Raw genomic sequence first — 27502 nt, 5'->3', positions numbered from 1 at the left:
TCTGCAGTTTCTAGCCGGGAGCTAGCCGGGATCATAGGCTGATTTGTTCCTCAGCACCCCACAAAAAGACTGCAAAAACTCTTTGCAAACTTTTGGGGGTTGTGCCCTAATTCTCCGTAGCTACATCTCCCGAAAAAAGTTCCTGTAACTTTCCCCTCACCACTTCACATTCCCAAGCGGCGGCATGCCCGGAAGACCATCCTTCCCACAAACGCGACACTTCGGAGAAACGAAATAAATAACAAGAGAGCTAAGATGTGATTTGCGCGCAGGCAGCAGCAGCAACCTCCAGGGTTCGCTCGCTGAATTTCAGGACCTGGCGGGATTTGAGGTCAGTTCGCGAGAACTTAACCTGTCTGGGAAAGATTAGTGATGGGTACGTGGAGATCCGCTCCTTCGTCAAGGAGTTAGGCCTCGGGAAATGGATACGATCAATCCAGTTATTTGATTCCCGTCCCGAGACTATGCAAAGAAGCGCGGATATTGCTGCGATACCTTATAAGTCCTAAATTACAAGGTCCTCACACACACACACACACACACACACACACACACACACACACACACACAAAATTGGAAAAACCCATTCAATTAAAAATAAAGTGCGTGTGATATATAAATATGCACATAAATATGTACATATTCCCAGCTAGCATGTATGTTTGCATTATGCCCCGCATATGGCTATCTATATTCAGCAATTCGGCTTGCTGTAAGCATCTGCCAGTGCAGTGTGTGCGCGTGCATGGATATGCGTATGCATGCGTAGATGCGCATCTCTCAAACATATACGCGCGCACATGCATATGTACTTATATGCGTGTGCATACCAAATGTATAACCGCGTATACACACGCACGCCCATCTTCTCCCCCAATTTGCATAGCTTCATTTTTACCTTTTCTCATTCAGTCTTGCAAGAAGCATATTCTATTCAGTGCCCTCGACACACACAAACACACACACGCAAAAAAAAAAAATCTATTCAAAGGGCATTTAGTTTCTTTCTTTCTTCGCCGGTAACCCTATTCATCAATTGTTCAGTCTTGTCGATGGCATTCTAATGCTAATCTAGCGTGTTAAATATCTTTTTGTTCCCCTTTCACCGTTTTGTCATTCAGTTTATCCAGTTTTGGTCACCCATTTTATTTATTTATGCGCCTGTTCCCATTCAGGGGCTCATGTATTTTTTATTATGTTGTTTCTCTGTCATGCAGTGTCAACTTAGTCTATTCAAAGGGGGCTACTTGAAGGGCCGGAGGGACAAAGCGTGTACACAATTGCACCGCTATTCAGTCTGGCCAGCTGGATCGGCTAAAAAAAGAGAGAGAGAGAAGAAGAAGAAGAAAAGCCCGAGAAGAAGAAAAAGAAAGAAAAGAAGAGAAGAAGAAGAAGCCTTGTGAAAAGAACTGCTTCACAATGGGCACAGAAGAAATGCACAATGCTAACAGTTTTCCAAATACCACTGATTGGTTTCTTCACAAAGAGGAGAAAGCCGCCGCTTTCTCTTAGCTCCACTTCAACAAACAACACCCTCACAGAACCTCCCAACCCCTGGTTTTGTTCTGGCACAAAAAAACCCCTCGACAGTCTAAACGCTCCCACTGCAGAACAAAAAAAGAGGAGAAAGGGGGAGAGAGAGAGAGCGTTTCTCGATTTGGTCCTTTCTCTCCCTGCCCCCATTTCCCTTGTGTGTGTGAGAGAGGAGGGTGGGTGGGGGAAATAAGAGGGAGGAAAGAGGAAAAGGATCTTGCGGAGGAGAGGGAAATTGTCCGCGAATTAATAATATCAGTCTTTGAAAAGGGAAGTGGTGACCTTTGAGGGATACCGGGAGGGAGGAGAGAAAGGGAAGGGGAGGGTGGGGGGCGGATAGGGGCGAGGGGAAGATTAGGAAACTTTCTAAAGCAGTGAGTGGCCCGGGGGGGGAGCAATTGGTGCTCGAGGGACTGGCGGTGTCGTCTTAATTCCGGGCAAAAGTGCTGCGCGCCGTCCCGGGTCCCCCTCCAAGAGGCCGTTGCCTCCTCCGTCCCATCTGGGGGGCTCCAGATCTCCAGGTCTGAAGTGTTGTCCTCCCCGACGGTCGCGCCGCCGCTCCGTCTCTCCTGTCGTCGAAGGTACGCTGGTGGAATCTTGAGCTCTCCGGTGTTCTCTGGTGGAATGTTGGCGCTCTTGCCGTTCTCTGGTGGAATCTTCGCCTCCTCTACATTCTTTCCAGGAATCTTCGGCCTCCTTCGGAAGTGACCTGCAAGGGAGAAATCTGGGTTCCCTTCCACGGCGTGGGGCGGGAGGTATGGGAGTAAGGAAAGGGACGGGGCCATTAGGAAACAAGTTGCCCATTTTATAAAAACACACGCACACCCATTCCATACTTTCATCGGTCTCTGTTTAACCCAGACTGCAATTAAGAGATGGTTGCTTCAAGTATTTATTCAAATACTTGTAGACCGTGGACAACGTTGTTGCAAATTAATTGCTAGGCGGTGGTGGTTGGGATCACCCCCGCCCTTGGGTGAAGAACAGGACCAGAGCTTGATCTCTGTCTGCGCCAGCCCTGGGCCAGTTCGCTTCCTCTTTTGCACGTTTGAACTTTGCAAGGGGAAATCCGAAATTCTGATCTTGCAAAAGCCACCGATCCTTGGGCAAAAACGGTTGACTGCCAGGTCCCTGTCCCAGCGGAATGCGAAGAAATCGTCGGAATTTAAAACTAAAACCATTTACTTAGTAGTAAGGCTGCCTTAGTAATGAGCTTGTTGGTGGGACTTATTATTTCCACGTACAATCCCGTTTATCGGGGAAAACAAACGATTCACCCTTCTGTTTATTCCTTTCTAAGACGCTTCAGGTGGCAAAGTTGGTCGAAAGTTTACCACGGTGGCATATCACAAGATCACAACGTGCATTATTACTATTACTAGAGGATGGTGGATCCTTTAGGGCTTCGGTCAGTCCTGCCAATCGATTTACATCTCAGTAAAAGTGGACAAGATTGATTAATCTTGGAGCAGGTTGATTAATCTGGAGCAATTTCTGCCCCCTTGTTCTGCGTTCTTGTCCAAGGCGGACGTGCATTGCAAAGGGGTTTCTGGGTTGGAGAGGAGGGGGAGCCACCCTTTAAAGTTCTCGGTTGGTGAACACCCCCTCGACGGGCCTTAGGAATTAACAAATAAGGCCCTGTGGCGCCTAAGAAGAAGCCAGCGGTGCCTCCCGGGTGCTCGAGACCAAGGAGAGTCCACAGAACAGAGAGGGGGGTCAGGGAAGATTTAGGGCTGGGATTTCTAGAGAGCAGCAGGAAGTTCCATGTGAAGCAATGATGGGCTGCCACAAAAGGAGGGGGTGGAGGATGGCGAGCCCTGAAAGGGATTTAATTAACCGTGTCAGGGCTAATTACCCCTGGACAGTCCGAGTTAGTTTTGCATAATCGCTCCTAACCATATGAATTCACTTAGGATATTTGGGGGGGGGGGACAGCTGGAGTGGCGACAAAGGAAGATCGCTTTAATGAGCAGTGCCAGGCCAGGAAAGACATCCTTGCTCCGACGTGTTTCCCATCTTCCAGGCAGAATCCCACCGACCAACAACACCCCGCAAAATGAACACACATTTTATTTCGAAAATTAAGGCTCCAGTCCTCTGCATACTCGGTTGAGATTGTCCCACTGAAGCTCTTTCCAAGTAAAAGACGCGCTTAGGAAGCAATCGCACGCACGTGTGCACGCCGGTGCACATTTGCTTGGGAGCAAGAGACCGCTTGCTTTTTCCACGGGACTTGCCTCCAAGCAACCGTGCCAAGAATGGCGCTGGAAATTTCGTCCAGCGAGGAGGGGATGTTGCACAAGAAAACTAAATTTCATCCAGCGAGGAGGGGAGTTGTAAGGAGAAATCCCTTTCTAAGCAAATGTTGGGCCCAGCCTTGGAACAGGGAGCTAACTCCTCCAGGCTAATAAAACACATTTGGAAGCTGAAATTGATTGAAGGGGGCTTTATTTCTAGTCGATTCCCCTTCCGTCGGGTGAAGTAGTAGCCCCCCCTCCCTTTTAGGCTTGCACAATGAGCTTTTCTCCATCCTCCTTTCTCTCCTCGACAAATTAAGAAACCAGCTCAATGAAAACCAAGTTGCCACGCCAGCCCTGAGGATGGATTCTCGAAAGTAACCGGAGCGAGAAACACTTCCAAGTCCAGGTTGCCAAGAACTGCAGCTTGGGCACACCGATCTGATATGTGCTTACCTGGATAAAATTTTAAAGGTTTTTTTTGTTTTTTGTTTTTAGGGGTGCAGCGTTAAAGTGCCCGCTGATTTTTAGCAGGGCTGCATGCAAACGTTGGCCACTGAAATCAATGGTCCTTAAAAGAGCTTATTTAACCGGGGTGGCTCCCCATTTGCTCTGCTTTTAATTATTTGCTTCAGACTGAAAACAAACAGGCCCGGACGGCATGTCCTTAGCGCCAGGTGATGACCTCAAGGTGTGCAATATAAGAAATATCCCAAGGATAGTTTTAGCAAATTGCAGAGATTTGAAGCAGAGAAACGCTTTGTAGTGGGAAGACAGAGCAGGCAAACAACTTTCTACACTGAAAACACTACACGGAAACCGGTTCAGGGTTCCCTGTGTATCTTATCCAACCAACAAATGAATGCTGTTTCTTTTTCTTCACCCACCCATCCCCCACATAATAGAGCTACTTGGATTTTTAAAAAAAAGGGGGGGGGAACCCTACTTTCCTATTCACGATTTCAAATGTGATAAATCAGGGTTTAGTTCTACCTTACAATGGTCTGATTTAGATTTCCTAGTCAATCTATTCAAAAGCGAAACAAAGAAAGTCTTTGGAGGATACCTTACACTTCACCTGGCCTAGGCAGGTAAGGGCAATTGAGATTAAAATCTTGTAAGTAACTCAACAAGAAATAGAGTATTTTCTCTTTCCCCTGCTTCAGGCTTTTATTTAAACTCATTGTTCCAAAATGAACAGAGTGATAAGTCGGATTCTAAATGTACAGATATAGCTTAGACGTCTAATTTTAAATTAGAACACACCAGCAAACTCATTTATACACGTCAAATGTTAAAACCAATACTTAAAAACTTACCCCCCCTCCAAAAACCTTATATTACAGAAAGCGAAAAACAAAAGGAAAGGAAACTAAATACAGGTTAGCCAACTTGATTCACAAACATTAATCCAAATATACACATTACAAAAGTAAACGAAAATGGTCATGATGGAAGAGATTGCTCAGAATGACTTCCCCCGCCCTCCAAAATCATTTCCTGCAACTGAATCCTGTATGCTTTTATTTAAAAGAATAATAAGAATATTTTCTCCCTTCCCCCACCTCCCCAGGAGGGCCAAATCGCACGGAAGCACTCCAGGTATTGCCGTGAGAAGGTGTCCGAAAGGGAGGGGATTTCAAACGTCTTCGCTCGACACACAGCAGTTTGGGATACGCCAACATCACAGAAAGTATAGAATTATCTCTCAGACAAGAAGTCTGATTTTTATTTTTAGTTTGAACTCCGAACCCCCCCCCCGAAAAGGGATTTCGCAGTCTCTTGCAATTCGCCTCGGTGTTGTTTTGCTGTGGTTGGCGCTGTCTATTTATGGCACTCGAGCTCCTGCACAGTTTTGCTTGGAAACAAGCCCCATTGATTGCAACGAGACCCATTACCACGGTACTGTGTGCTTAGGATCACAGCCAACATATATATATATATCTCATTTTTTAAAAAAGTGACTCAGATAATACAGCGAAGCAGTCTTACACCTAACCTAAAGTTCCCACGCTCATGTAGACATTTACAGGTCCCTTCTCCAGAATTACAAAAGTTGTCATGGGGAACTTTGCTGTATACATTAAAAGGGGAAAGGGCGAAGGGAGGGGAGCTAGGAGGGAATCAACAGCGATAGTGCATACTGATTCTCCTTTTAGTGACCCGATCTCCTCCTCATAAAGCGAGGTATCAAACTCTGATTATTTCGCGGGGTGGTTAGCTGTGCATGCCTCGTCCACTTGGTTCAGCATGGAGTCAAGGCTGATGGCTTTGGGCCCGTTTTTCTGGACCTACTATGGACAGGGCTGGATTTAGCGGGGGTGTGGAGAAAGAGAGAGAGAGAGAGAAAGAAAGAGAGAAAGAGAGAAAGAAAGAAAGAATGTAGGATTTGTGGGGAGGAAAGGTTAAGGAGAGAGAAAAGAAAAGGGCAATCCCATGAGACGTCGAGGAGAAAAGGCAACGGACTACCCGAAGCGTCTCCACCGGGATGCCCGGCAAGGAGGCGCCCGACCTCTCTCCTCTCTCTCCACCCATCACCCTCCAACAAATCCGTCGAGGAAACCCGAGGAGATTAGCAGGGCGAGCAGATTCTGGAGTGGGGAAGGAAGGGAAGGCAACTGGTTGAAGAAATGGACGGCGGCGAGGGAGGCGACAAGACGGATGGAGAGGCGAAATGTTCTCGTCCAGACACCCCAGTCGGTGGCCCCGTAGAGCAGATGGCCGGAGGGTACCGCGGCGGCGGTAGCAACAGCAGCAGCAGGCTGGGAAGAAGAGGGTTCCGTCGGCTAGAGTCCGGGGTCGGAGTCCAGCCCCCAGGTGCCCCACGGGCTTCCTCTATACAGGGGTCCAACGTGGGGGGCAGGATGTCATAGTGCCGCCGCATAGGCCGCGGGGTAGGGGTCCAGCTGGGGCTTGCCCATGCCCGGCAGGAGGATGTAGGCCAGAGGGGGCTGGAGCCCCGGGCTGGGCCAGGCGCTGCAGTTGCAGGGGATCATGTAGCCCGGGTTACCCGGGGACGGGTGCGAGTGAGTGTGGCCGCCGCTGGCCGCCGCCGCAGCAGCAGCAGCCGCCGCCGCGTGGAAAGCGCCGCCAGCCGTCGGGTAAGCCAGCGATGAGGCGTAGGACAGCCCCGACGCCGCACCTCCTCCGCCCGAGCCTCCAGACGCCGACGAGGAGATTTCTGCTGCCATCTTCGAGCCCAGGTCGAGCAGAGAGTAAGGGCTGCCGGCAGCGGCCGCTGCAGCAGCCGCCGCAGCCGCGGCCGCCGTCGGGGGGAAGAAGACGCGTGCGGCCGCAGCTGCGGCGGCCGCGGCGGCCTTCTCCGGGTTGGCCAGCAGGGCTTCGTGGCCGTGGAGAGTGCCCGCCTTGAGGGCCGGGTGGTGGTGGCCGAGATGGTGCGCGTGATGCTCGGCGGCGTCGGACAAGCCATAGGGCACGACGGGGAAAGCGAACTTGTCCTTCTTGAGCAGCGTCTTGGGCTTTCGCCGCGGCCGGTATTTGTAATCGGGGTGCTCCTTCATGTGCATGGCCCGCAGGCGCTTGGCCTCGTCGATGAAGGGCCGCTTCTCCGCCTCGCTCAGCAGCTTCCATTCGGCGCCCAGGCGCTTGGAGATCTCCGAGTTGTGCATCTTGGGGTTCTCCTGAGCCATCTTGCGTCGCTGCGCCCGCGACCACACCATGAAGGCGTTCATGGGCCGCTTGACGTGGTCCACCGGTTTGGCCATGCCCGCGGCGGCAGCGGCGGCAGCGGCGGCGGCAGCGCCCAGCCCGTCGCTGCGAGCCACCCGCAGGAAATCAATGGTGGCTTCTGCGCTCCGGACGCCCAAATTCGGGGGAGTCTGCCCCCTCTCTCCGAACCCCGAAACGTGCTCCGGCAAAATCCCGCCGCAGTCTCCCTGCCACGGCCTATAACTGGCGGTGGATAGGTGCGCCGTCGGTTCTCCTCCTGCTCCTCGGGTCCTGTTCCCCGACGCCCCCCGCCCTCCAATGGCCCACTCCTTAGCTCGAGTAGGTGCAAAGCGCTCCCTGCAACACCCAAGTCCGACTGGCGTTTACTCTTGGCGGGAATGGGGGCATTTGACAGCCAACTGGAGGACAGCAAAGGAGCCCCGGACTGTCGCCACCGGCGGCATGACTGGCCGCCGAGAAAAGTTTAAACCCGACGGTGCGAGCAGGCCAAAAAACTTAGTTACGAGTGTTATTCTTTGAAGTCCAATGCACCAATCTAAAGTCGATTTGCTTTGCCAGAGAGAGAGAGGGGAACGGGAGCTGTCCGCTTCCCGCAGAGACCCTCAGCCAGGCTGTCCTGTGCCTGCCGGTCTCTCTCCGTCAACTTTCCTTCTATGTTGACGGGGAGTGAGGCGCTTCCTCTCCGGCCGTCATCCTCGCTCGCCGGTCTCTTCCTGGAACAGGTTGACGACCTTCCCCTCGGGATCCCGGGCTGGATTTTCCCCTCCGGGCTGCTCAGCTGCTAGCACCCCTCCTCTGCTCGCCACGACCAGCTCCTCGCAGCCGTCGAGGGCGCAGTAGGAAGACGACGGGCGCCGTCAACGCGGCCGGCCAGGGATCGCGCTTCTTGCGGCGGCCAAGCGCTCTCCGGAGCGGCTCCTTTCTCCCGCCGCGCCGCTTTCGCAGCAAACTTGCCGCAAGTTCCCGTCGGCTCCACCTCTGCCCGCTCGCTCCTCCCGCCCGCCCCGCTCCGCTGAAGTTTAGAGCGAGCCTGTGGGAGCCGGAAGGCGGCTGAGGGAGGAGGGAGGAGAGGGAAAACAAAACAAAACAAAAGCTTAAAACGCGGCCGGTGTTGACGATGGACGATCCAGGCGCAAAGCCCTTAGATTAGAAGCGTCTTCTCCGTATCTGTATTTATATCCGTATCTAGCCCTAGCGCTGGGTGCCAGCTGCCCCCTCTTGCTGCCTCCAAGACGCAGGCTCTGCTCCCTGTGTGCTGGCGAAGGCATTAGACTCGCCTATATGGTGCATGGGCAGAGTGTGTATCTGAGGGCATGAGGCGGGGGAGGAGGAGGAGGAGGCGGGGTGTCAGGCGAGTGAATGGGCGGCCCCCCTCGGCTCCTCCCCCTCCTCCCTCCCCCGGGTTCCATTGATTAAAGAGAGCGCGTTTCCGTCTCTCATTCACGCCGCCGCAGGCCTTCGAGGGGCGGGGACTGGGCGAGTGGGGTGTTTCCCTCTCTCCTTTCCTTCTCCGCCCCCCCCCACCCCAGCTAGGGCAAGCAAAAAACGGGGCGCGTGCGCACTCAGAACCATCTCTCCGCGACTTTTCCGTTTGGAAACTCTGCGCCCTCCTCTTCCGAAAAAGCCGGCCATCCGGCTTCGCCTGTCGTCTAAGCAGAGGAGAGGGGGGGGACGGGGCCGCCACGGCTCCCCCTTTCTCGACAGGGGGGTCCCCTCCGTTTCAATCGCACTCCGGCCGCGATCTCTCACGAGGACCCCCAAACTGAACGCGCGCTTCGTTGGCTCTCGCTCCTCTTCCTCTCCAAGGAGCGACTTGCCCGTCGAGGGAGAGAGAGAGAGTTGGTCCGCGCGGATCTCTCTCTGTCTCTCCCGGAAAAAAGTGCTCTCTCGACAGTTTCCTGACGAGGTTTTCTCGGAAACGCTCTTCCACTTGAAGGCGGCGCTTCGTTCCGAGGTGCACACCGGGGGGGGGGGGGAAATGACCCGGGACAGATCTTTTGGCAATTCAAACTTATCTGTCTGGGAGCGGGGTGTGTGTCCTGAATTAAGAAGGAGGGCTCGAAATCCTTAGGGAGCTAACGGTGGCGAAGGAGGAGACCCCGTTTCCCCCCCCCCAATATTTGTCTCCTGGACGGCGGAAGGTGGGGAGGGAACCTATTCACCGGCCCCTTGCTTCCCTGCTACCAGATCACCTGCTGCAGTCGCATTGACTTGCCCGTCTGTTTGTCAAGGGAAAACCCGCTCGCCTGGTTTGAACGTAGGCGGTGCGCGGGCTTGGTTGTGACTTACCTTCGTGGTGTGTGGAAGCAAGCGGCCCGGCTCGGCAGCGGCAGGGACCATTAACTCTTTCCCCGGCGAAGGCGAGGCTGATCGACGGGACGGGAGCTCTGATCCGAGAGCTCTGATCAATACCACAAGGCGGGTGATGGTGCGGGAGGATAGTGGCGGGGGTGGGAGGAGGGGGAGAGGGCCGGCGGTAAGGAGCCGGGGGAAGCACCGAGCCCACGTCGCCCCCTCCCCTGCGGGCTCCCTCAGGCAGGACGAGCGGCTGGGAGGGGGGACATGGGCATAGCCAGGGTTTTTGTTAGGGAGGGACAGGCCTTTTGTTAAGGGGGGGCAGAACTTCAGTTTGCTATGTATTTTTATTTATTTTTATTGATGGGGGTCAGCTGCCCCTCCCTTCCCACTCTTGGCTACGCCCATGGAGGGGGGGAACGTTCAACAAGCGCATTTCTTCCGTTGCAGTTTGCAAGGGGGAGGCAAGAAACCCCCCTCACCACGCCTCGCACTTTCCCTTTCCCTCTCTTAAACGATTCATTCCGAAATTCGGTCACTTCAGAGCATCAACTTCGGTAGGGAGTTCCTCCCTCCTCCAATCTCCCCTCTGATATCTTTGGAAACGTTATCACTGCGTGTGAAATGATGCTCTGCAGAGGATAGAACCCTAAGCAGTGTTACTTTGATTTTTTGGGGTGGGTGGGGTGGGGAAGCGTAATTCATTTTCAATCAACGGGACTTTCTTTTTTACTTCCATGAAAGGATGCTTCGGATCAAAGAGTGAGGAAGTGGGTGGGGAGTAAGGCTTCCCCCATCCCACTTCGGATAGCTCTGAAATCAGATCGCTTTTGCCGGGCGCCTTCCCACCAGACCGGCGACTTACTCCTCCTTTGTCCCGCTACCTGCTTCGACCCTGCATTCCGTCTGGCAACCATAGCTGCCAAGTTATCCCTTTTTTACAGGGATTTTCCCTTATGCTGAATAGGCTTCCTCATGAGAAAAGGGAAAACTTGGCAGCTATGCTGGCAACTAACCCTCAAACCTTTTTCTTTTCTTTTTTGTGCTTCTGAACTCATCCACCTTTCCTTTAAGTGACCCTCCCCGCCCCCAAATATGCAGGTGAAGAATTGCTGCAGCCACCTGTCAGCCCGATCCACATTTAAAGTACATCTAAAACACACACCTCTCTCCTCTTTCTCCTCTTCCCTCCAGCCCAAGAATCTTGGGAAATGTGGTTTTTATGGGTGCTGAGAGAACTATAGCTCTGTGAGAGTTAAGCAAGAGTTCCCAGAGAGGGACAATGCGCTTTGAATGCACTGTGTGGGCGCAGTGTCTGGATTTAAACCGATTAGAGTCTCCTTGGTGCGAGCACGACTTAAATCGGTTTCACTCCGGACTGAAATTCAGATCGTTTTGTCCAGCTGGTGTCTTTCAACGACACCAAAGTCGGCTTAAATTCAAGCGCTGCGACTCAACTGGGACTTCGGTTGGGCATCGCGGTATTATTCCCTTCTTCAAGTCCTTTTCTTCCAGAGATCAATCGTGAGCCCCCGAACTTCATTCACTCTGCTTCTGCCAGCCTGTTTAAATGCATGCCGGGCGCCAACTTTAGACCGAAGGAGAGAGAAAAGTAACAGGTGCCTGGCTAAAACTGAAGCTACGCCAACAACACCAGCCAGGCCAGAGTGGAAGGAGGCGCTCTTGCATGTTCCCACCGATATAATCAAAACTGGGATCAGAGAGGGGAATCTGGAAAAGGAGGAAGAGGGCAAGGGAGGGAGAAAAACGCAGGCAGACGGTATCTTCCCAGACGATGTCTTCATCTAACTCCAGTTATTCTCCACTCTGGCTTCTTCAGGTTCTTGGGTTCATTTGGAGGAGTCAAGGGCTGATATACGGGACCTTATTTCTGAGATTCGAAAAAAGCAATCAGCACTTTTCTGGTGGACCTTCTTCCCTTCTTCATGTTCCTCTTCCAGTAGAGGAGACTTTTCTGCGGTGGCTCCCCATTTGTGGAATGTTATCCCCAGCGAGGGTCTTTTGGCGCCTTCATTATACATCTTTAGGCACCAGGCAAAACCGTTCCTCTTTAAACTGTGTTTGTGGGAGGTGGGGGTTATTGGTTTGTTTCTGTGTCACTATGTATTCTGCATTCTCATTTTGTATTTTTCTGTTGTGAACCGCCTCAGGCGTTTCCGATGAAGGGCAGTGTACAAATGTAAATAATAATAATAATAATAATATACAGTAATTATTTGAAGTCCTATCCACTCACACACTGACCAGGGAACATGTCCCACTGAACACAGTGGGCTTAGTTCTGAGCATGGAAACCGAAATCAAAGGGACTTAAAAGTGCTTCAATGACTCGTGCCTCATTTCTACAATCTGCTTCGGTTTTTGTTGTTGTTGTTTTTGCAAGAAGCAGCAAAAAGTCCCCTTGTACTCAGCGGGGGCTGAATTTCGAGGAAGCATATCAGTAAGGTTGGGGGAGTAAAACCCATTCGAACTAACTTCGAACTAACCCATTCGAACTGAGTAGACATGCATCAAGGTCTTACAAGGCCTCCACAAAAAATACTGTAAAGAAAAATCCACCTCTTTGCCAATAGCGTCATATTGTGGCATGTGAACCATTCAGGATGGCTAGGAAATTCTCTTGAGAAATTTACTTACCAGGCAGGAAAGCGGCTGGCATGGGATCCCCCCCCCCAATCTTTTCTGGTAACTTCTTATAACTCGTTAATACAATAAAGAGAATGGGAGCACACACACACCCCTTTAACAGCCTCTTTCCCCCTCCTCCCATGCATCTAATTTGTCTATCTGTCTCCCTTCCCGAAACGGGTAGACAGGCCAGCCATATACACCCAGAAGACTAAGGGTCGACTAATTCCCTCGCCCCAAGAGAGCCAGATCTGGAAAATACCAGCATATGGCAGAATGCTATACCCTTCAAGAGTCAAAGAGACCAACGATTAACACTCCCTTCCCGTGGCCACGGCATGAATGGACGTGTCAGATTGATTAATGCGGACACCAAAGGAGCGACTCCGCTTGTGTGTCATTCCCTTCAGTTGGGTTTAGAAGAGTTAAACCGGGAAGCAAAAAAAGAGGATATGTGGAGGCTGGGGTGGAGGGCGGGAAGGGAAGGGAAGGGAAGGGGTGCGACTTGCCACTTTTTCTAAAACCCCACAGTTCTGAAATAGCTTCCTCCATTTGTACTTTGGACCTTCAAACTGTGGGCATGGATTTAAGAAAAGGGGAGGGGGGATTTTAGAAAGATTACATTTTATCACACAGATTAGAATTTCGGAGAGGCAAATGTGTTTGCTGCTGTTGTTTTAAGGTCAAATGCCTTAAACAAATGCTTAAAACATGTTTAATGCATATTTGAGTCCTCCTGCTTTCAGTGGGGCTTATCATGGTGCGTTTAGGACGGCAGCTGAAGTTGTTGTTGTTGTGTGGTTTTAACACAAAAAATTCCTTTTGGCATAATTGAACACAACACCGTTACAACTGCTACAACACTTACCATGCTTTGAATAATCAATATTAAGCACCCCACAAATTCTGGGGAAGAATCACAAACACGGACTGACATGCCCAGATTTACCCTCAGTCATTGACCATGCCTTTTATGCCAATTATTACATCATACCCTGCTTTTCTTCCAAGGACCTCAAAACCACACACATTTTTCTCTGCTATTGAACCTCAGACAACCCTGTGAAGTAGACCGAGAGTTGGTGATTGGCCCAATATCAACTGGTGAGTTTAATGGGAAAGTGAGGACTTTATTCCAGGCCTAATCCTATGCTGCTTTCCATCACCTGCTTGGAATCTGACTAGTCCAGTTAAGCAATGTATATGTTTCCTCTTTTTATGCATTGAATAAGCCAATAATATAAGAGATATTATTATTATTATCATCACCATTATTATTTCTTGAAATATGCTTTGCAGAGAGAGACAGAAGATGGTTGATTGTTTTTGTAAGTGAAATGCTATTCTAATTGTGGTTGTTTAGTCGTTTAGTCATGTCCGACTCTTCGTGACCCCATGGACCATAGCACGCCAGGCACTCCTGTCTTCTAATTACTATTCTATATTCTTTACTAGATATAGAGTAAAGCTTTCTAATTACTCTTCTATATTCAACTTAAAGCTATGAAAAACTGCTTCAGATGTGGAATACTTTATCCTAATCCTTTCATAAAGAATGGCTATGTAATTCAGTAGGTGGGGGGGGGGGAAGTCCTCTGCATATACAGTACTCAGAGGCAGCCTTTATTATTATTATTATTATTATTTCACATTTTCAATATTACCAATGCAAGTTCCTGAGTCATTAACCATGGAAGTCAGTGATCACTGAGATCTTCTACAGCTCAAAACAATTTAATCCTTTCAGGCTGCTACTGAATCATTCCCTCCAAACTTTTTGATATTTCAGGAAGGCACTGAGATGGGGGATCTTATAGCACACTTCTCTATATTTCTCTATATGTTTACTTAGAAGTAAGTCCCATTGTTTTCCAGTCAAGTAAATATAGGACTGCATATTAAATGACCAAATGATTGAGAATGCAGAGGACTAAGCCAATGAATTTATCCACTCCCTGTAAAAAAGTTGGTTGTTTTTTAAACCTATACTGTACATGGTTCCAATTAACATGAAAGACTTGATGGTACATTCACTTACCCCTTATGACACTGACTTCTTTCTTCACTTCTTCCTTTCCTTTTTCTGGCTTCTCCAAACTTGAAATTCATATTGAAATTCATATTGGCTCCCAAACATTTTATCCCACAGACCACTTGAAAATGGTTGAGGGTCTTGGCAACACACTTAATGATTCCCCTGCCTGTTGTAGTAATTGTAATATGCTTTTCTAAATTCTGTGTGATTTTAAACTGTATTATTATTGCTTTTTATTTCTTATATTGCATTTTATTGTATTACAATTTGCATTCCTTAGATTTCAAATTGCAATGCAATAGAGTAAAGTATAAGAAATAAAAGAAGCAATAAAATACAATTAAAAATCTATATGGCTATTTAATGCAGACATGTGATGGACTTCTGGTGGTCCACAGACTTCAATCTGGGAAGCCCTGCTCTACATATTGCAGAGATTATAGAGATTTACTCTGCAATGTGTACTTGACATAAAATGTGCTCATAATGTGAAATACAGGTAGCTTGCAACTTTCCCGCATTTAAGTTGTGTGCTTTACACACTTGGCAATTTCTTTAACTTGAAAAGGGGGTGGAAAGGGGACAGGCATCCAGGAAAAAAGACTTTGCCAACCCCCTCGCCATTTTACCCAATGCGTTTTGACTATATGCAATTTTGGCTTTAAGCGTGATACCTAGAACGTAAGTTGAGAGTTTGCCTGTATACAACGAATCTATAATGTGCAATATACATACATTTTGCCTAAACATTATAATTGCTTAAATTCAGCTTCCTCTTTCCTTTTTCCACCCCACACCAGGTTGAAAGCAAGGGGCATCTCTGTTGCCCAGAACTAAGAGGATACTCAGAGAAACACACCAGGAACATTCTCTCATTGACTGACCACCAAGTTAATCAGCTGGGGGGAGAGACGCAAATCAGACATGCCCCACCCCAAACAGAACACTTCCTGCATTTGATGAAGGTGGGACTCTAATCCATGAAGTTTATGTCGCCAGAAATATGTTAGTGTCTTAAGACTCTCTGCTCTTTTTACCGCAAACAAACTTGACCTCCAGTAGAGAAAAGACTATGTTCAGGGACACCATTTGGAGAGGGCAGGGGAAAGCTGTGCCCTTCTTCCTGACCCCCATCTATGTCATGAGGCTAGTCCTCAGAAGGAGCACCTCTACCTCTGGCTAGCTATTGTATTACCGGTAACTACATCTGGCCTAACTCTTATTTGAAACAATTAAATGCAGAACGTCAAAGGCACAAACCCCTGCTCCCAGTAATGGCTCTGTGATGTAATATATTGCCACGGTTCTCAAATTGTGGGGCAGACCCCCATGGAGGAATTTGTTGGAGAAAATCATTACCATTAAACTGAAGCAAAACCAATATAGTAAATCCCTAGTGTACACAATAAGCTATTTTAAAAGTTTAAATCAGGGATAGGGAGCATGTGACTCTCCTGGTGTTTTGGTCTCCGATGCCCATCAATCTCAGACAACAGGCCAATAGTCACTGGTGATGGGAATTGCAGTCTAGCAATTTAGGAGGTCACAAGCTTCTCTCCCCAATACAAGCTTCAAAAAGGAAGTGAGTCCAAAAAGTTTAAGAAACACAGTTGTATTGGCAACTTGTTGGCATCTATTGGCATATGTCTTGGGAGGAGTGCACCTTCAGGGGTGAAGTCAAATCATTGGAGAGTTGCAGTGCCTGCTGTGGCTGTAAAGACTGATATGGGAGAGACATGTTTTGTTGCAGCTGGAGCAGATGAAGGTGTCTGGTTGTGCTGCTGCAGATACACCATGGCGTTTCTTATCTTTATGCTCCTTCCAGCGGTCACCCCTCCTCTGGTCACTGCTGTGGATGCACAACCCGACTGTCTCCATGCCATAGCTGTCAAGTTTTCCCTTTTCTTGCGAGGAAGCCTATTCTGCATGAGGGAATTTCCCTTTAAAAAAGGGAGAACTTGGCAGCTATGCTCTATGCACCGCACAACAATTAACTCTTAAAATGTATTGGGTGGTTTTGGACTTTATGTTTATTTTGCAATTCAGCCCCCATCATTTCCCAAAGTAGGCTGAAAATCTTATCCTCATAATGGAATCTCTGCCCCTTTCATCTCCCCTACCGATATCAGTAATGGTATCCCTTCCTCACTGGTTTCCCTTTTCCTTGAATGCAGTGACAAAGCTGTCGCTGCTATCAAAGGGCTGACAGTTTTGCTATCAAGGAAAATGCTCCCGAGACATCTGCCCCCTTTCATACTTCCTACCACCAAGACACCACAATTATACTAATCTTGTTTCTCTAGCCTTTGTGATATTTCCCACTGACTTCAGCAGAAGCGGAATCCTGTTGTCATCCATCACACTCTTACTTTAGACCCTTGAAAATTATTAATTAGGAGTGGATGGTTGAAATGCATTCAGTTGCTTTGATGCTTGGTTAACATGGCCTTTATTATGTGTTAATTCTTGGCGGTGATGCAATGGTATCGATATAATTACGGGGAATAATGAGAAAGTCATCTTGTGCAAGGGAGTCAATTTGCATCTGAAGCACATGATGCAACCTAAACCCAGGCCCTTCATTTTGCTTGGGTTTTTTTTTTTATCGTCTCTTAATGAATAAGATCCATTACCATGTCAAAGATTGATTTTCTTTTCTTTTTAATAAACTCTCTCTGGAAATTGCAACAGTTTATTTCAGCTTCATCCAACCTGGTGCCCTCAGGGGAATTTGGACTACAACTCCCATGCCGGCTAAGGCCGAGGGGAATTTTAGTCCACGATATCAGGGAAGCTAGCACAATATTGGCAATGGTTGCCTTGTTTGAATAAATCATTTCACAAAACTGAGGAGCAGAAGGGAGAGTTTTTGAAACAGCAATGAGAAGCAGTTTCAGTTGGCTCAGGGACTCAAAACATTCCCCCACAAACAACATGGCTACTCCACTTCTGAGCTTTGAGAAAGGGTGGTATTGCCTGGCGTGCTATGGTCCATGGGGTCACGAAGAGTCGGACACGACTAAACGACTAAACAACAACAATCTCTCTCTCTCTCTCTCTCTCTCTCTCTCTCTCTCTCTCTCTCTCTCTCTCTGTGTGTGTGTGTGTGTGTGTGTGTGTGTATCTCTGACATACTTGGGCCTAGTTTAAAAAGACTGGTTGCATTATTTTTTTATTACCGTCAACAACACTCCTGAGCAAGCAAAAAGCCGCAATCCCATCTAATTTTGGCAATTTGAATGTAATAATAAGTTGGCAAGCATGAGAGATTAAAAAAAAAGGATTAGAAGAGAATAGTGGTTTTCCTGATAGCGATCTGCACCTAATCATTCTCACTAACTGAAAAGATGACTCACACGCTCAATAGACTTATCACTGCGCTATTTGAAGAGGCACTTTGTGTATTTGCTGCTTTGTTTGTGCACGAAAGCCTTTCCATACCCTCCCTTCAAAGTTGACATTTTTCTTTGTGCAGGTCTCCGCCACCAATTCCACATCACTTTCAGTTGTCAAAAGTTGCCAGGCCCTTAAACACACTTGCAAGACTACATTCCTCATTTGTATAGTTTTCTTTCTTTAGCCCCCGCCATCACACACACACACACACACACACAGAGAGAGAGAGAGAGAGAGAGAGAGTGCCAAGGTTTATAAGTGCTTCAGTTGCCTTAGAGCTGATTTAGCAGAATCCCAGAACTGGAAGGGAACTTATTCAGTGGAGAACTCAAGTAACAGCCATGACAGCCTTCCTTCTCAAGATGTTGTTGGACTCCAACTCATATCAGCCAGTACATATCCCCCAACATTTCTCCAATGAAAATAGGGACATCCTATTTATTTATTTATTTATTTATTTATTTATTTGTTTGTTTGTTTGTCATTCCCCACCCATGTGACTGGCTTAGTCCAGCTACTCTAGGTGGCTCCCAACATAACAAAACATTAAACATTTTCAAGCTTTCCTATACAGGGCTGCCTTCAGATGTCTTCTAAAGGGTGTATAGTTACTTATCTCCTTGGCTTGGTGTTTGCATAACTCCATACCCTCCAACATTTGTCCGATGAAAATGGGGACATCCTACCATACCCTCTAACATTCCTTAGGGATGCCCTAAGGAAAAGCAGGACATTCTGGAATCAAATCAGAAACCGGGATGGCTTCTGTAAATTTGTGACTGTCCCTGGAAAATAGGGACACTTGGAGGGTCTGCCAGTATGGTCACTGGTCAGGAATGATGGGTGTTGTAGTCTTGCTTGTGGGCTTCCCATAGGACACTGTCAGAAGTGGAGGCCAGACAGGATGCGGCTTGGGCCTGATTCAGCAGGGGCTTCTTATGCAGCCCAACAACATCTGAAAGGCTACACCAAAGTCTGCTTCTCTGTGTGTTCCTCACAGACCCTCCAAGTGTCCCTATTTTCCTGGCTTTACAGAAGCAGTCCCGGTTTCTGATTTGATACCAGAATGTCCCGCTTTTCCTTAGGATATGCACACTCACCCAACTGTGGTGCTGGGGGCTAGATCAGTACTCCGTTGTCTTCCCAGCTACCCACCCCTCTGTCCTAAGCCGCACAGTCATACCTTGGAAGTTGAGAACGGAATCCATTCCAGAAGTCCATTTGACTTCCAAAACGTTCAGAAACAAAAACACGGTTCCTGATTGGCTGCAGGAAGCTCCTGCGTGAGATAACATGACAAGGCGCGCCCACACCATTTTTCCAGGAGCTGCACAAATAAGTCTACAATGACAACACATAGACCATAGGCTAAGCATCTAATGGACATGCTTTTCTCAAAAAAGCAAAAGAGCATAGAGTGGAAAGAAGAAAAACAAAGTGATGCCAATATCTCCCCCCCACCCCCACCCCACTGCTGAGATGCTATAATGACCAGGTGGACTGAATATTCGGGGTGGGGGTATACTGCAAGTGTTGTTGGAGCCAAACTGTATAGCCATGTTACAGGTAGGTAGCCGTGTTGGTCTGAGTCGAAGCAAAATAAAAAAAATTCCTTCAGTAGCACCTTAAAGACCAACTAAGTTTTTATTTTGGTATGAGCTTTCGTGTGCATGCACATGAAAGCTCATACCAAAATAAAAACTTAGTTGGTCTTTAAGGTGCTACTGAAGGAATTTTTTTGTATAGCCATGGGCATGCATGCATTTTAGTTATAAATTTATGTTGCAATCCTAAACCTTGATGAGAATTAATTCTGAGCAGATATGTATAGGATTGTGCTTTGACCCACCTGGGTCAAAATCCCTTAAGAGTGGAATATTGCCAGTGGTCTTCCCTCCCTGTTTGTCCTTCATCATCAAACCCTGAACATCCAAGTTGCTGCATTACTCACAAGGAGACCAGAGGCATGTCTGTAAGCAACTGTATTAGGATAGACTGACTCAGGGCCGGCTCTAGGTAGACCCCCGGCGGCGCGGTGCGCCAGGGCGATGGGCCGGTAGGCAGGGTGCCGCGTGGTAAAGCCGCGCAGAAACCATGCTGCGCCCTGTGAGGGCGTGGGCGCCGGAGCGATCTCCGTCCCTCAGTGCCAGGGCAGCCAACCTGCTCGAGACTGCTCTGGACTGACTTGAAATGTTTATTTTCTTTCGGGCACCACTCTGTCTCACCTACTTCACAGGGTTGTTGTGAGGATAAACTCAGGGAAGAGGAGATGTCACCTTCATCTTCTTGGAAGAAAGGTAGTATAGAATTGTAATAAATAATAAGCACAATGCTTTCACCCTTTAACAGCTTTTGCTTGCTTGGGCTTCTTTTTTTAAAAGAAGAGAGACAGAACATTCACATTATATTTTTGAGTTCCAAGAGTTGCTTTATTTTGGCTCTTAGCACACAGAGTTTTACGACAAAACAATAAATTAAAAACAGCCAGATTTCCTCTAGGCATTTAAGCTGATTTATTTTTAATTTGGGGGAGGGAGAAAAGTTGTAACATTTGCAGAATATTAAATTGCCCCCGAAAAAGGAGGAGGCGGAGGGGGGGGAGTGGAAGCGGCGGCTTTAATGTGCTTGTATTCAATTCCTTATGTAAGTGTTTAGAGTTGTCTACACCTGAACACAAATGTTGCTCTTAAAAATCATAGGAGGTAATCTAGCCAAATGAGAAAAACAATCATTATGGCAAGCATGTACGCAGGACTGAACATGATGGAGAATCTGGAATAGAGCTCTAAAAAACTAAAAGTGCAGCAAATCTCTGCCTCACATTCCCCAACCCTCGCCACCCCTGAACTACGACCACCTTCTATCATCTTGGCATGATGTAACATAGATGTGAGCAACTGTGCAAAATGAATCCTTCCTCAGCATAATAAATGTAGCCTCAATTTTATTCCAACAGTGGCGGAATAACCTGACCTTTTAAATGTTGTGCATCTTTGGTGAGGTCCCTGCAAATGGACCTTCTAAATGGGACCTTGGGAAAATGGCCAGATTAGTGCATGATTGTGATGTGATGCAAAAGGGATAGTACAATTGCGTGAAGTTTTACACATATTTGGTGGACCAGCTAGTTCTCCTCTTGGGCATATTTTGGTCTGCAAACCCTACTGCAATTTCCTATTTGTCCTCTCCAACAAGAGGGACAACAGTGGCATGGCTAGGATCATGACAATTCGTTTTCATAAAATTCATTTACGACCAAAGAACATAGTAGGTTTTGTTGGACGAGCTCAATCAACAGGTTGTTGCATAGGGCTGGGCTTCCTTGGAAGCTTATTGTGGAGTGCACAGTGTTTGATCGTGTTTATAATATTCTGTTGGGAGCTGCCCAGAGTGGCTGGGGAAACCCAGCCAGATGGATGGGATATACATAATAAATTCTTCTTCTTCTTCTTCTTCTTCTTCTTCTTCTTCTTCTTCTTCTTCTTCTTCTTCTTCTTCTTCTTCTTCTTCTTCTTCTTCTTCTTCTTCTTCCTGACAGGAGAGTGATTGAAGAACATGGGAAGCTGCCTCACACCGAGTCACAGCACCGAGCTCAGTATTGTTGGTACTCGCTGGCAGCAACTTTTTTCAGAGACAGGACATACCCAGGTCTACCGGGGGATGTTGGAGATTCAACTTGGAGTCTTCTGCATGCAAAGCTCTACCCCTGAGCGACGATGACCTTTCCCTAGGTAGAAAGCATGAATCCACCAAATAAACTATCTGAGATGTATTTCATATGTTTGCATGTTTATATACATATACACACACATGCATAATGACTGGTGCATCCGGGCATCGACGACATTCATCACATAACTGCTGATTAAATTTTACCCTACCTTATAGTCTGTTGATCTGATATCAAGAGAGCTGTGCAGAATAAAGGTAGGGGCAGCCTTTCCCTGAACTGCAGTTGCATAATTGCGGTCTGACTCCCTCCCCCACCCGTTGTATGGGCTACATTCAAAAAGAGGGAGAGAGAGAGAGAGAGAGAGAGAGAGAGAGAGAGAGAGAGAGAGAGAGAGAGCTGGGTGTGCATGTGTAAGAAAAGATGGTGGGATTGACAGGAGAGCGGAAGGGGGTGTGGGACCTGCTCTTTTGTCATACGTTTAATCCAAAATTAGTATTTACTAATATTTCCTGTTCCTGACACAGTCATTAGCTTTCTTTATTTCTTCCCTCTAAAATGCTCAACAATAATTCAAGGTTTTAGACCCAGCCAAGGTTATACAGCCCCATCTATGGATTGTAGTGCTTATTCATAAGCCAGTTTAGCTCTGCACTTGTGTTGCAAAAGGATTGAATTATAGCTTTGGTAGTAGATTAGGTTTCTTTGTATTATTCTATTTATATATCTGGTTGCTCCATTATGCATTTTCTTCATACTATCTTATAAACTGGGGCATATCTCCTCGGCTATTGTGTGCCTAAGTGCCCACCACAGTATGGATTTGAAAGCAAAATTAAATACCTACTATCGGCGGCTTAGAAAATCATTGGTTCTCAATTGCTCCATTGTAATTCTGCCTACAATTCTGCCTACCTACATCCAGCTTATAAAGAAAATGCAATTAAAGACATGGATTGCTGAGAAATGGGAATTACTTTTCATCTAAGTAATGAGTAAACTTTTGCTATTTAGCCGTTTCTGAGCCCGTAGACCATTTTTGAGCTTTGCCGAGGAAAGATTTGGATGGCATTTTTGTGTACTTTAATACAATGCAGTTTATCCAAGTATGTCCCTGGTTCATTCAATATCTTGGTTGCTTTTGCATTTTGTTCTGAAGTTATACAGTATGCTTAATCTTCATTTTGCTATGTGCCTTGAAACATACCGTGTTTCCCCTTTTTTAATACGTAGTCAAAAAGTAAGCCAGGGCAACAATTTTAAGCATTTGAGAAATATAAGACATACCCTGAAAATAAGACATACCCCCATGCCTGCCAACTGGGGGCCTGGAACCAGGAGGTAAAATGGCGTTTAAAAACGCCGTTTGAAGTGATTTCAGCTTGCCTCCCCGCCGCCTGGAACCGGCTGCTGCAGCGCGCAGCAGCGCCGGGCGGAGCGCCCAGCAACACGGACGGAGCGCTCAGCAGCACCAGGAGGAGCGTCCCACCGTGCCAGGCGGCGGGGTGGCAGGCCTCCTTGGCATGGCGAGGAAGAGACGAGGCCGCTGGCTCGGGCGCTCCTGAGTCCTGACCCCAGCCGCTTCTACGCGGCAGCAGCAAAAGAGACGTGCGGCCACATGGAGAGGCGAGCGCCCGAGCGGGAGACGCGCTCTCTGCAAAGCTCTGCACTCACTTCATCCGCCCGACGGGAAAGCGAAGTGGGGAAGAGAAAAAGAGAAAAAACCGAAGCGGCTCTTTTTCTCTTCCCCACTTCGCTTTCCCGTCGGGCGGATGAAGTGAGTGCAGAGCTTTGCAGAGATCGCGTCTCCCGCTCGGCCACATGGAGAGGCGAGCGCCTGAGCGGGAGACGCGCTCTCTGCAAAGCTCTGCACTCACTTCATCCGCCCGACGGGAAAGCGAAGTGGGGAAGAGAAAAAGAGCCGCTTCGGTTTTTTCTCTTTTTCTCTTCCCCACTTCGCTTTCCCGTCGGGCGGATGAAGTGAGTGCAGAGCTTTGCAGAGAGCGCGTCTCCCGCTCAGGCGCTCGCCTCTCCATGTGGCCGAGCGGGAGACGCGATCTCTGCAAAGCTCTGCACTCACTTCATCCGCCCGACGGGAAAGCGAAGTGGGGAAGAGAAAAAGAGAAAAAACCGAAGCGGCTCTTTTTCTCTTCCCCACTTCGCTTTCCCGTCGGGCGGATGAAGTGAGTGCAGAGCTTTGCAGAGAGCGCGTCTCCCGCTCAGGCGCTCGCCTCTCCATGTGGCCGAGCGGGAGACGCGATCTCTGCAAAGCTCTGCACTCACTTCATCCGCCCGACGGGAAAGTGAAGTGGGGAAGAGAAAAAGAGCCGCTTCGGTTTTTTCTCTTTTTCTCTTCCCCACTTCGCTTTCCCGTCGGGCGGATGAAGTGAGTGCAGAGCTTTGCAGAGATCGCGTCTCCCGCTCGGGCGCTAGCCTCTCCATGTGGCCGCATGGCTCTTTTGCTGCTGCCGCGTAGAAGCGGCTGGGGTCAGGACTCAGGAGCGCCCGAGCCAGCGGCCTCGTCTCTTCCTCGCCATGCCAAGGTGGCCTGCCACCCCGCCGCCTGGCACGGTGGGACGCTCCTCCTGGTGCTGCTGAGCGCTCTGTCCGTGTTGCTGGGCGCTCCCCCCGGGCGCTGCTGGGCGCTCCGCGCTGCAGCAGCCGGTTCTGGGCGACAGGCTAAAATCACTTCAAATGGCATTTTTAAATGCCATTTTCCCTTCTCAGGGCTGACTTCGCTGGGCGCGCGCTACACCTGAACCAGGAACAGCTGATTTCAGCGCTACAGCTGATCTGTATCTGCATGTGCCAGAAAGTGTCATGTGTGATTGCACAGAGCACCAAGCCTTAAGACATCCCCTGAAAATAAGACACCGTGGTTTTTTTTGAGGAAAAAAGTTATAAGACGGTGTCTTAAAAAGGGGGAAACACGGTAGTAGCAAGCTTCTCTCTCTCTCTCTCTCTCTCTCTCTCTCTCTCTCTCTCTCTCTCTCTCTCTCTCTCTCCGCACTTATCTCAAAGTCCAAACGCTAAGGCAGAAATCAGGAATTTAGCACCTTCCTATGTAAGAAAAGTTATTCAGTTTATTTATACTCCAGATCTAGTTCACAGCTTCAAGATGCCACTGCCCCCCCCCCCAGGGCAGATAACAGAATCATAGAATTGTAGAGTTGGAAGGGACCTGATGATCATTTAGTCCAACCCCCTGCAATGCAGGAACACGCAGCTGCTCCACATGGGACTGGAACCCACAACCTTGGCATTATCAGCACCACGCTCTAACCAACTGAGCTATTCACACAGTTAATACAGTACATTTATTATTATTTTCTATACGCATAGGCTGCCCTGTAACAAGTTTCAGGGCATCTAAAAGAATAAGAGCAATTATGAAGAATAAGACAATAAAACAATCAGGGTCTGCATAAGAATGTTTCAACCTGCAGAGCTCCTGTCTCAGATAGTCCATTTCATTTCCTACCCTGTCAAATGCATTCTATTCCTACTGAGCCTCCTCTGTGTTCATTGGGCTGTGTTCATCTCCCTAAAGTCCTCACCCTGTATCTCAAAGTCCAAATGCTAAGGCAGAAATCAGGAATTTAGCACCTTCCTATGTAAGAAAAGTTATTCAGTTTATTTATACTCCAGATCTAGTTCACAGCTTCAAGATGCCAATGCCCCCCCCCCCAGGGCAGATAATAGAATCATAGAATTGTAGAGTTGGAAGGGACCCGATGATCATTTAGTCCAACCCCCTGCAATGCAGGAACACGCAGCTGCTCCACATGGGACTGGAACCCACAACCTTGGCATTATCAGTGCCACGCTCTAACCAACTGAGCTATTCACACAGTTAATACAGTACATTTATTATTATTTTCTATACGTATAGGCTGCCCTGTAACAAGTTTCAGGGCATCTAATAGAATAAGAGCAATTATGAAGAATAAGACAATAAAACAATCAGGGTCTGCATAAGAATGTTTCAACCTGCAGAGCTCCTGTCTCAGATAGTCCATTTCATTTCCTACCCCGTCAAATGCATTCTATTCCTACTGAGCCTCCTCTGTGTTCATTGGGCTGTGTTCATCTCCCTAAAGTCCTCACCCCCATATATATATATATATATATATATATATATATATATATATATATATATATATATACTTTCCTGCAAACTTTGGCACTTACCCAAGGCTGCTGATGCCTACGTTTTATATGCAGGTGGTGCCATTTTGGTTACATTTAATCAATGGCACTCCCAGCCTCAATATTGGAAAACTATTTCCAAAGTTAGATTAAAAAACAAGCCCTGTGAAGAGCAGTGAGCAAAACATAACAACTAGCACTTATTTAAAAGCTATTTTACAAGTTTTAAAAGGATGGGGGCACCAGAAAAAAAAACATTCAAGCCTGTGTCAGGAGAAGGTGTTCCACAACCAGGGGGCCACCACTAAAGGAGGTACGGTAGTTTCAGCCATAGCAACCCATCACATTTCACTTGGCCATGCACTGATCTTCCCCTGTATTTTTAGGTCCATCTCACCATATTACAAGGGGGGTGGGCGGGCATGGTCACCGGTACCAGACATGTTTATTCCATTTTGCATATTTAGATGTACCCAGTGCTTTTTTTCTGGGAGGAAAGGTGGGGGAACTCACCACAAAGTTTTTTGTTTTTTTTATTTTTTTGTTTGTTTGTTGCGGGCCCAGTTGCAGTGCCGCTGCCCCCTCCACCCCCGCCCTGACAGTGTCTAAATGTAATATGTGATTAATAAACTCAAACAGACAATGATCTGGGTTAGAAATGGCCACAACTTTATTGATTACAGATATAGGTGAATTTTTTGGCTCAGGCATTGGGTGTATATCCATTCCAGCCCTCTGGACAATTTTAAAAATTAATCTTTATTAATTTTTAATTAGTTATTAATTTTAATTTTATTCATTATTTATTATTTAAGAAAGGTAAGGGAACTCAGTTCCCCTTAGGTAAAGGTAAAGGTACCCCTGACCGTTAGGTCCAGTTGCGGACGACTCTGGGGTTGCAGCGCTCATCTCGCTCTATAGGCCGAGGGAGCCGGCATTTGTCTGCAGACAGCTTCCGGGTCATGTGGCCAGCATGACTAAGCCGCTTCTGGCAAACCAGAGCAGCGCACGGAAATGCCGTTTACCTTCCCACCAGAGTGGTACCTATTTATCTACTTGTCCTTTGACGTGATTTCGAACTGCTAGGTTGGCAGGAGCAGGGACCGAGCAACGGGAGCTCACCCCGTTGTGGGGATTCGAACCACCGACCTTCTGATCGGCAAGCCTTAGGCTCAGTGGTTTAGACCACAGCACCAACTAAGTTCCCCTTAGTTCCTGCTAAAAACAAAAACAAAACCAACCAACCCTGGATGTACCCTAATATGTAACGTGCAAAAGAGCGCTTAGATTTATGAAAGTAAAACATGCCCATAAGGCAGTCAAAATCTGACCAAAATATGGACCGGCCCCTCCTTGGTAACAATCAGAGTACCTATCCCAAGTGTTACCTTGTTGCTATGAAGCCCAGGGCTTAGAAGTAAGCTCCAGTGCGCTCATTAGGGCTTACGACATCATGTACGTAGGATTGCAGGCTTGCTCAGGACCTTGGGGTCTATGGATCTTACTCCTTTGTAACTGTGTTTAAGGTACTACCTGCTTACCTTCCAAGTCCCGGACTGCAGAATCCGGGACCGGCAGGCGTGTGACACCGGAAGTTGCGTCGACGTAGCTTCCGGTGTCGCTTTGCCCTTCTATGGGCTCCGAAAATGGCCGCCGCCGGCTTCGAAAGTCACTTGTACGCATGTCAGGAAGTGCGTCGATGCAACTTCCGGTGTCGCTCCGCCCATCTATGGGCACCAAAAATGGCTGCCGCCAACACCAGAAGTCGCGTCTATGCACTTCTGGACATGGGTAGATGCGACTTTTGAAGCTGGCAGCGGCCATTATTGGTGCCCATAGAAGGGCAAA

The 27502-nt window shown here is 48.0% G+C and overlaps 1 protein-coding gene, 1 long non-coding RNA gene and 1 other non-coding gene across 3 annotated transcripts; 1 reads left to right on the top strand and 2 right to left on the bottom strand.

The window, feature by feature from the left end:
• Positions 1-4914: 4914 nt before the first annotated feature.
• SOX21 (SRY-box transcription factor 21) lies at positions 4915-8759 on the bottom strand. The gene has a single exon (XM_035116213.2). It carries the CDS (start codon positions 7493-7495, stop codon positions 6638-6640), a length of 858 nt encoding a protein of 285 aa, XP_034972104.1. The 5' UTR covers positions 7496-8759; the 3' UTR covers positions 4915-6637.
• A 293-nt stretch (positions 8760-9052) lies between these two features.
• Positions 9053-21601, top strand: LOC118085498 (uncharacterized). The gene is made up of 4 exons (XR_004692645.2): positions 9053-9414; positions 13416-13508; positions 15240-15404; positions 21374-21601. It is a non-coding gene; the product is annotated as an uncharacterized LOC118085498 (long non-coding RNA).
• Positions 21602-25282: 3681 nt separating this feature from the next.
• TRNAI-GAU (transfer RNA isoleucine (anticodon GAU)) lies at positions 25283-25352 on the bottom strand. The gene has a single exon. It is a non-coding gene; the product is annotated as a tRNA-Ile (tRNA).
• Positions 25353-27502: the final 2150 nt, after the last annotated feature.

This window comes from Zootoca vivipara, chromosome 4 (assembly GCF_963506605.1).
Source record: "Zootoca vivipara chromosome 4, rZooViv1.1, whole genome shotgun sequence".
NCBI classification, from domain to species: Eukaryota; Metazoa; Chordata; class Lepidosauria; order Squamata; family Lacertidae; genus Zootoca; species Zootoca vivipara.
Note: the sequence above shows the minus strand (reverse complement) of the source record. Positions and strands in the feature narration are given on the sequence as shown.

Bases quoted from the DNA above. Each gene is read 5' to 3' on its own strand.
- SOX21 (XM_035116213.2), bottom strand. From the start codon at position 7,495: ATGGCCAAACCGGTGGACCACGTCAAGCGGCCCATGAACGCCTTCATG.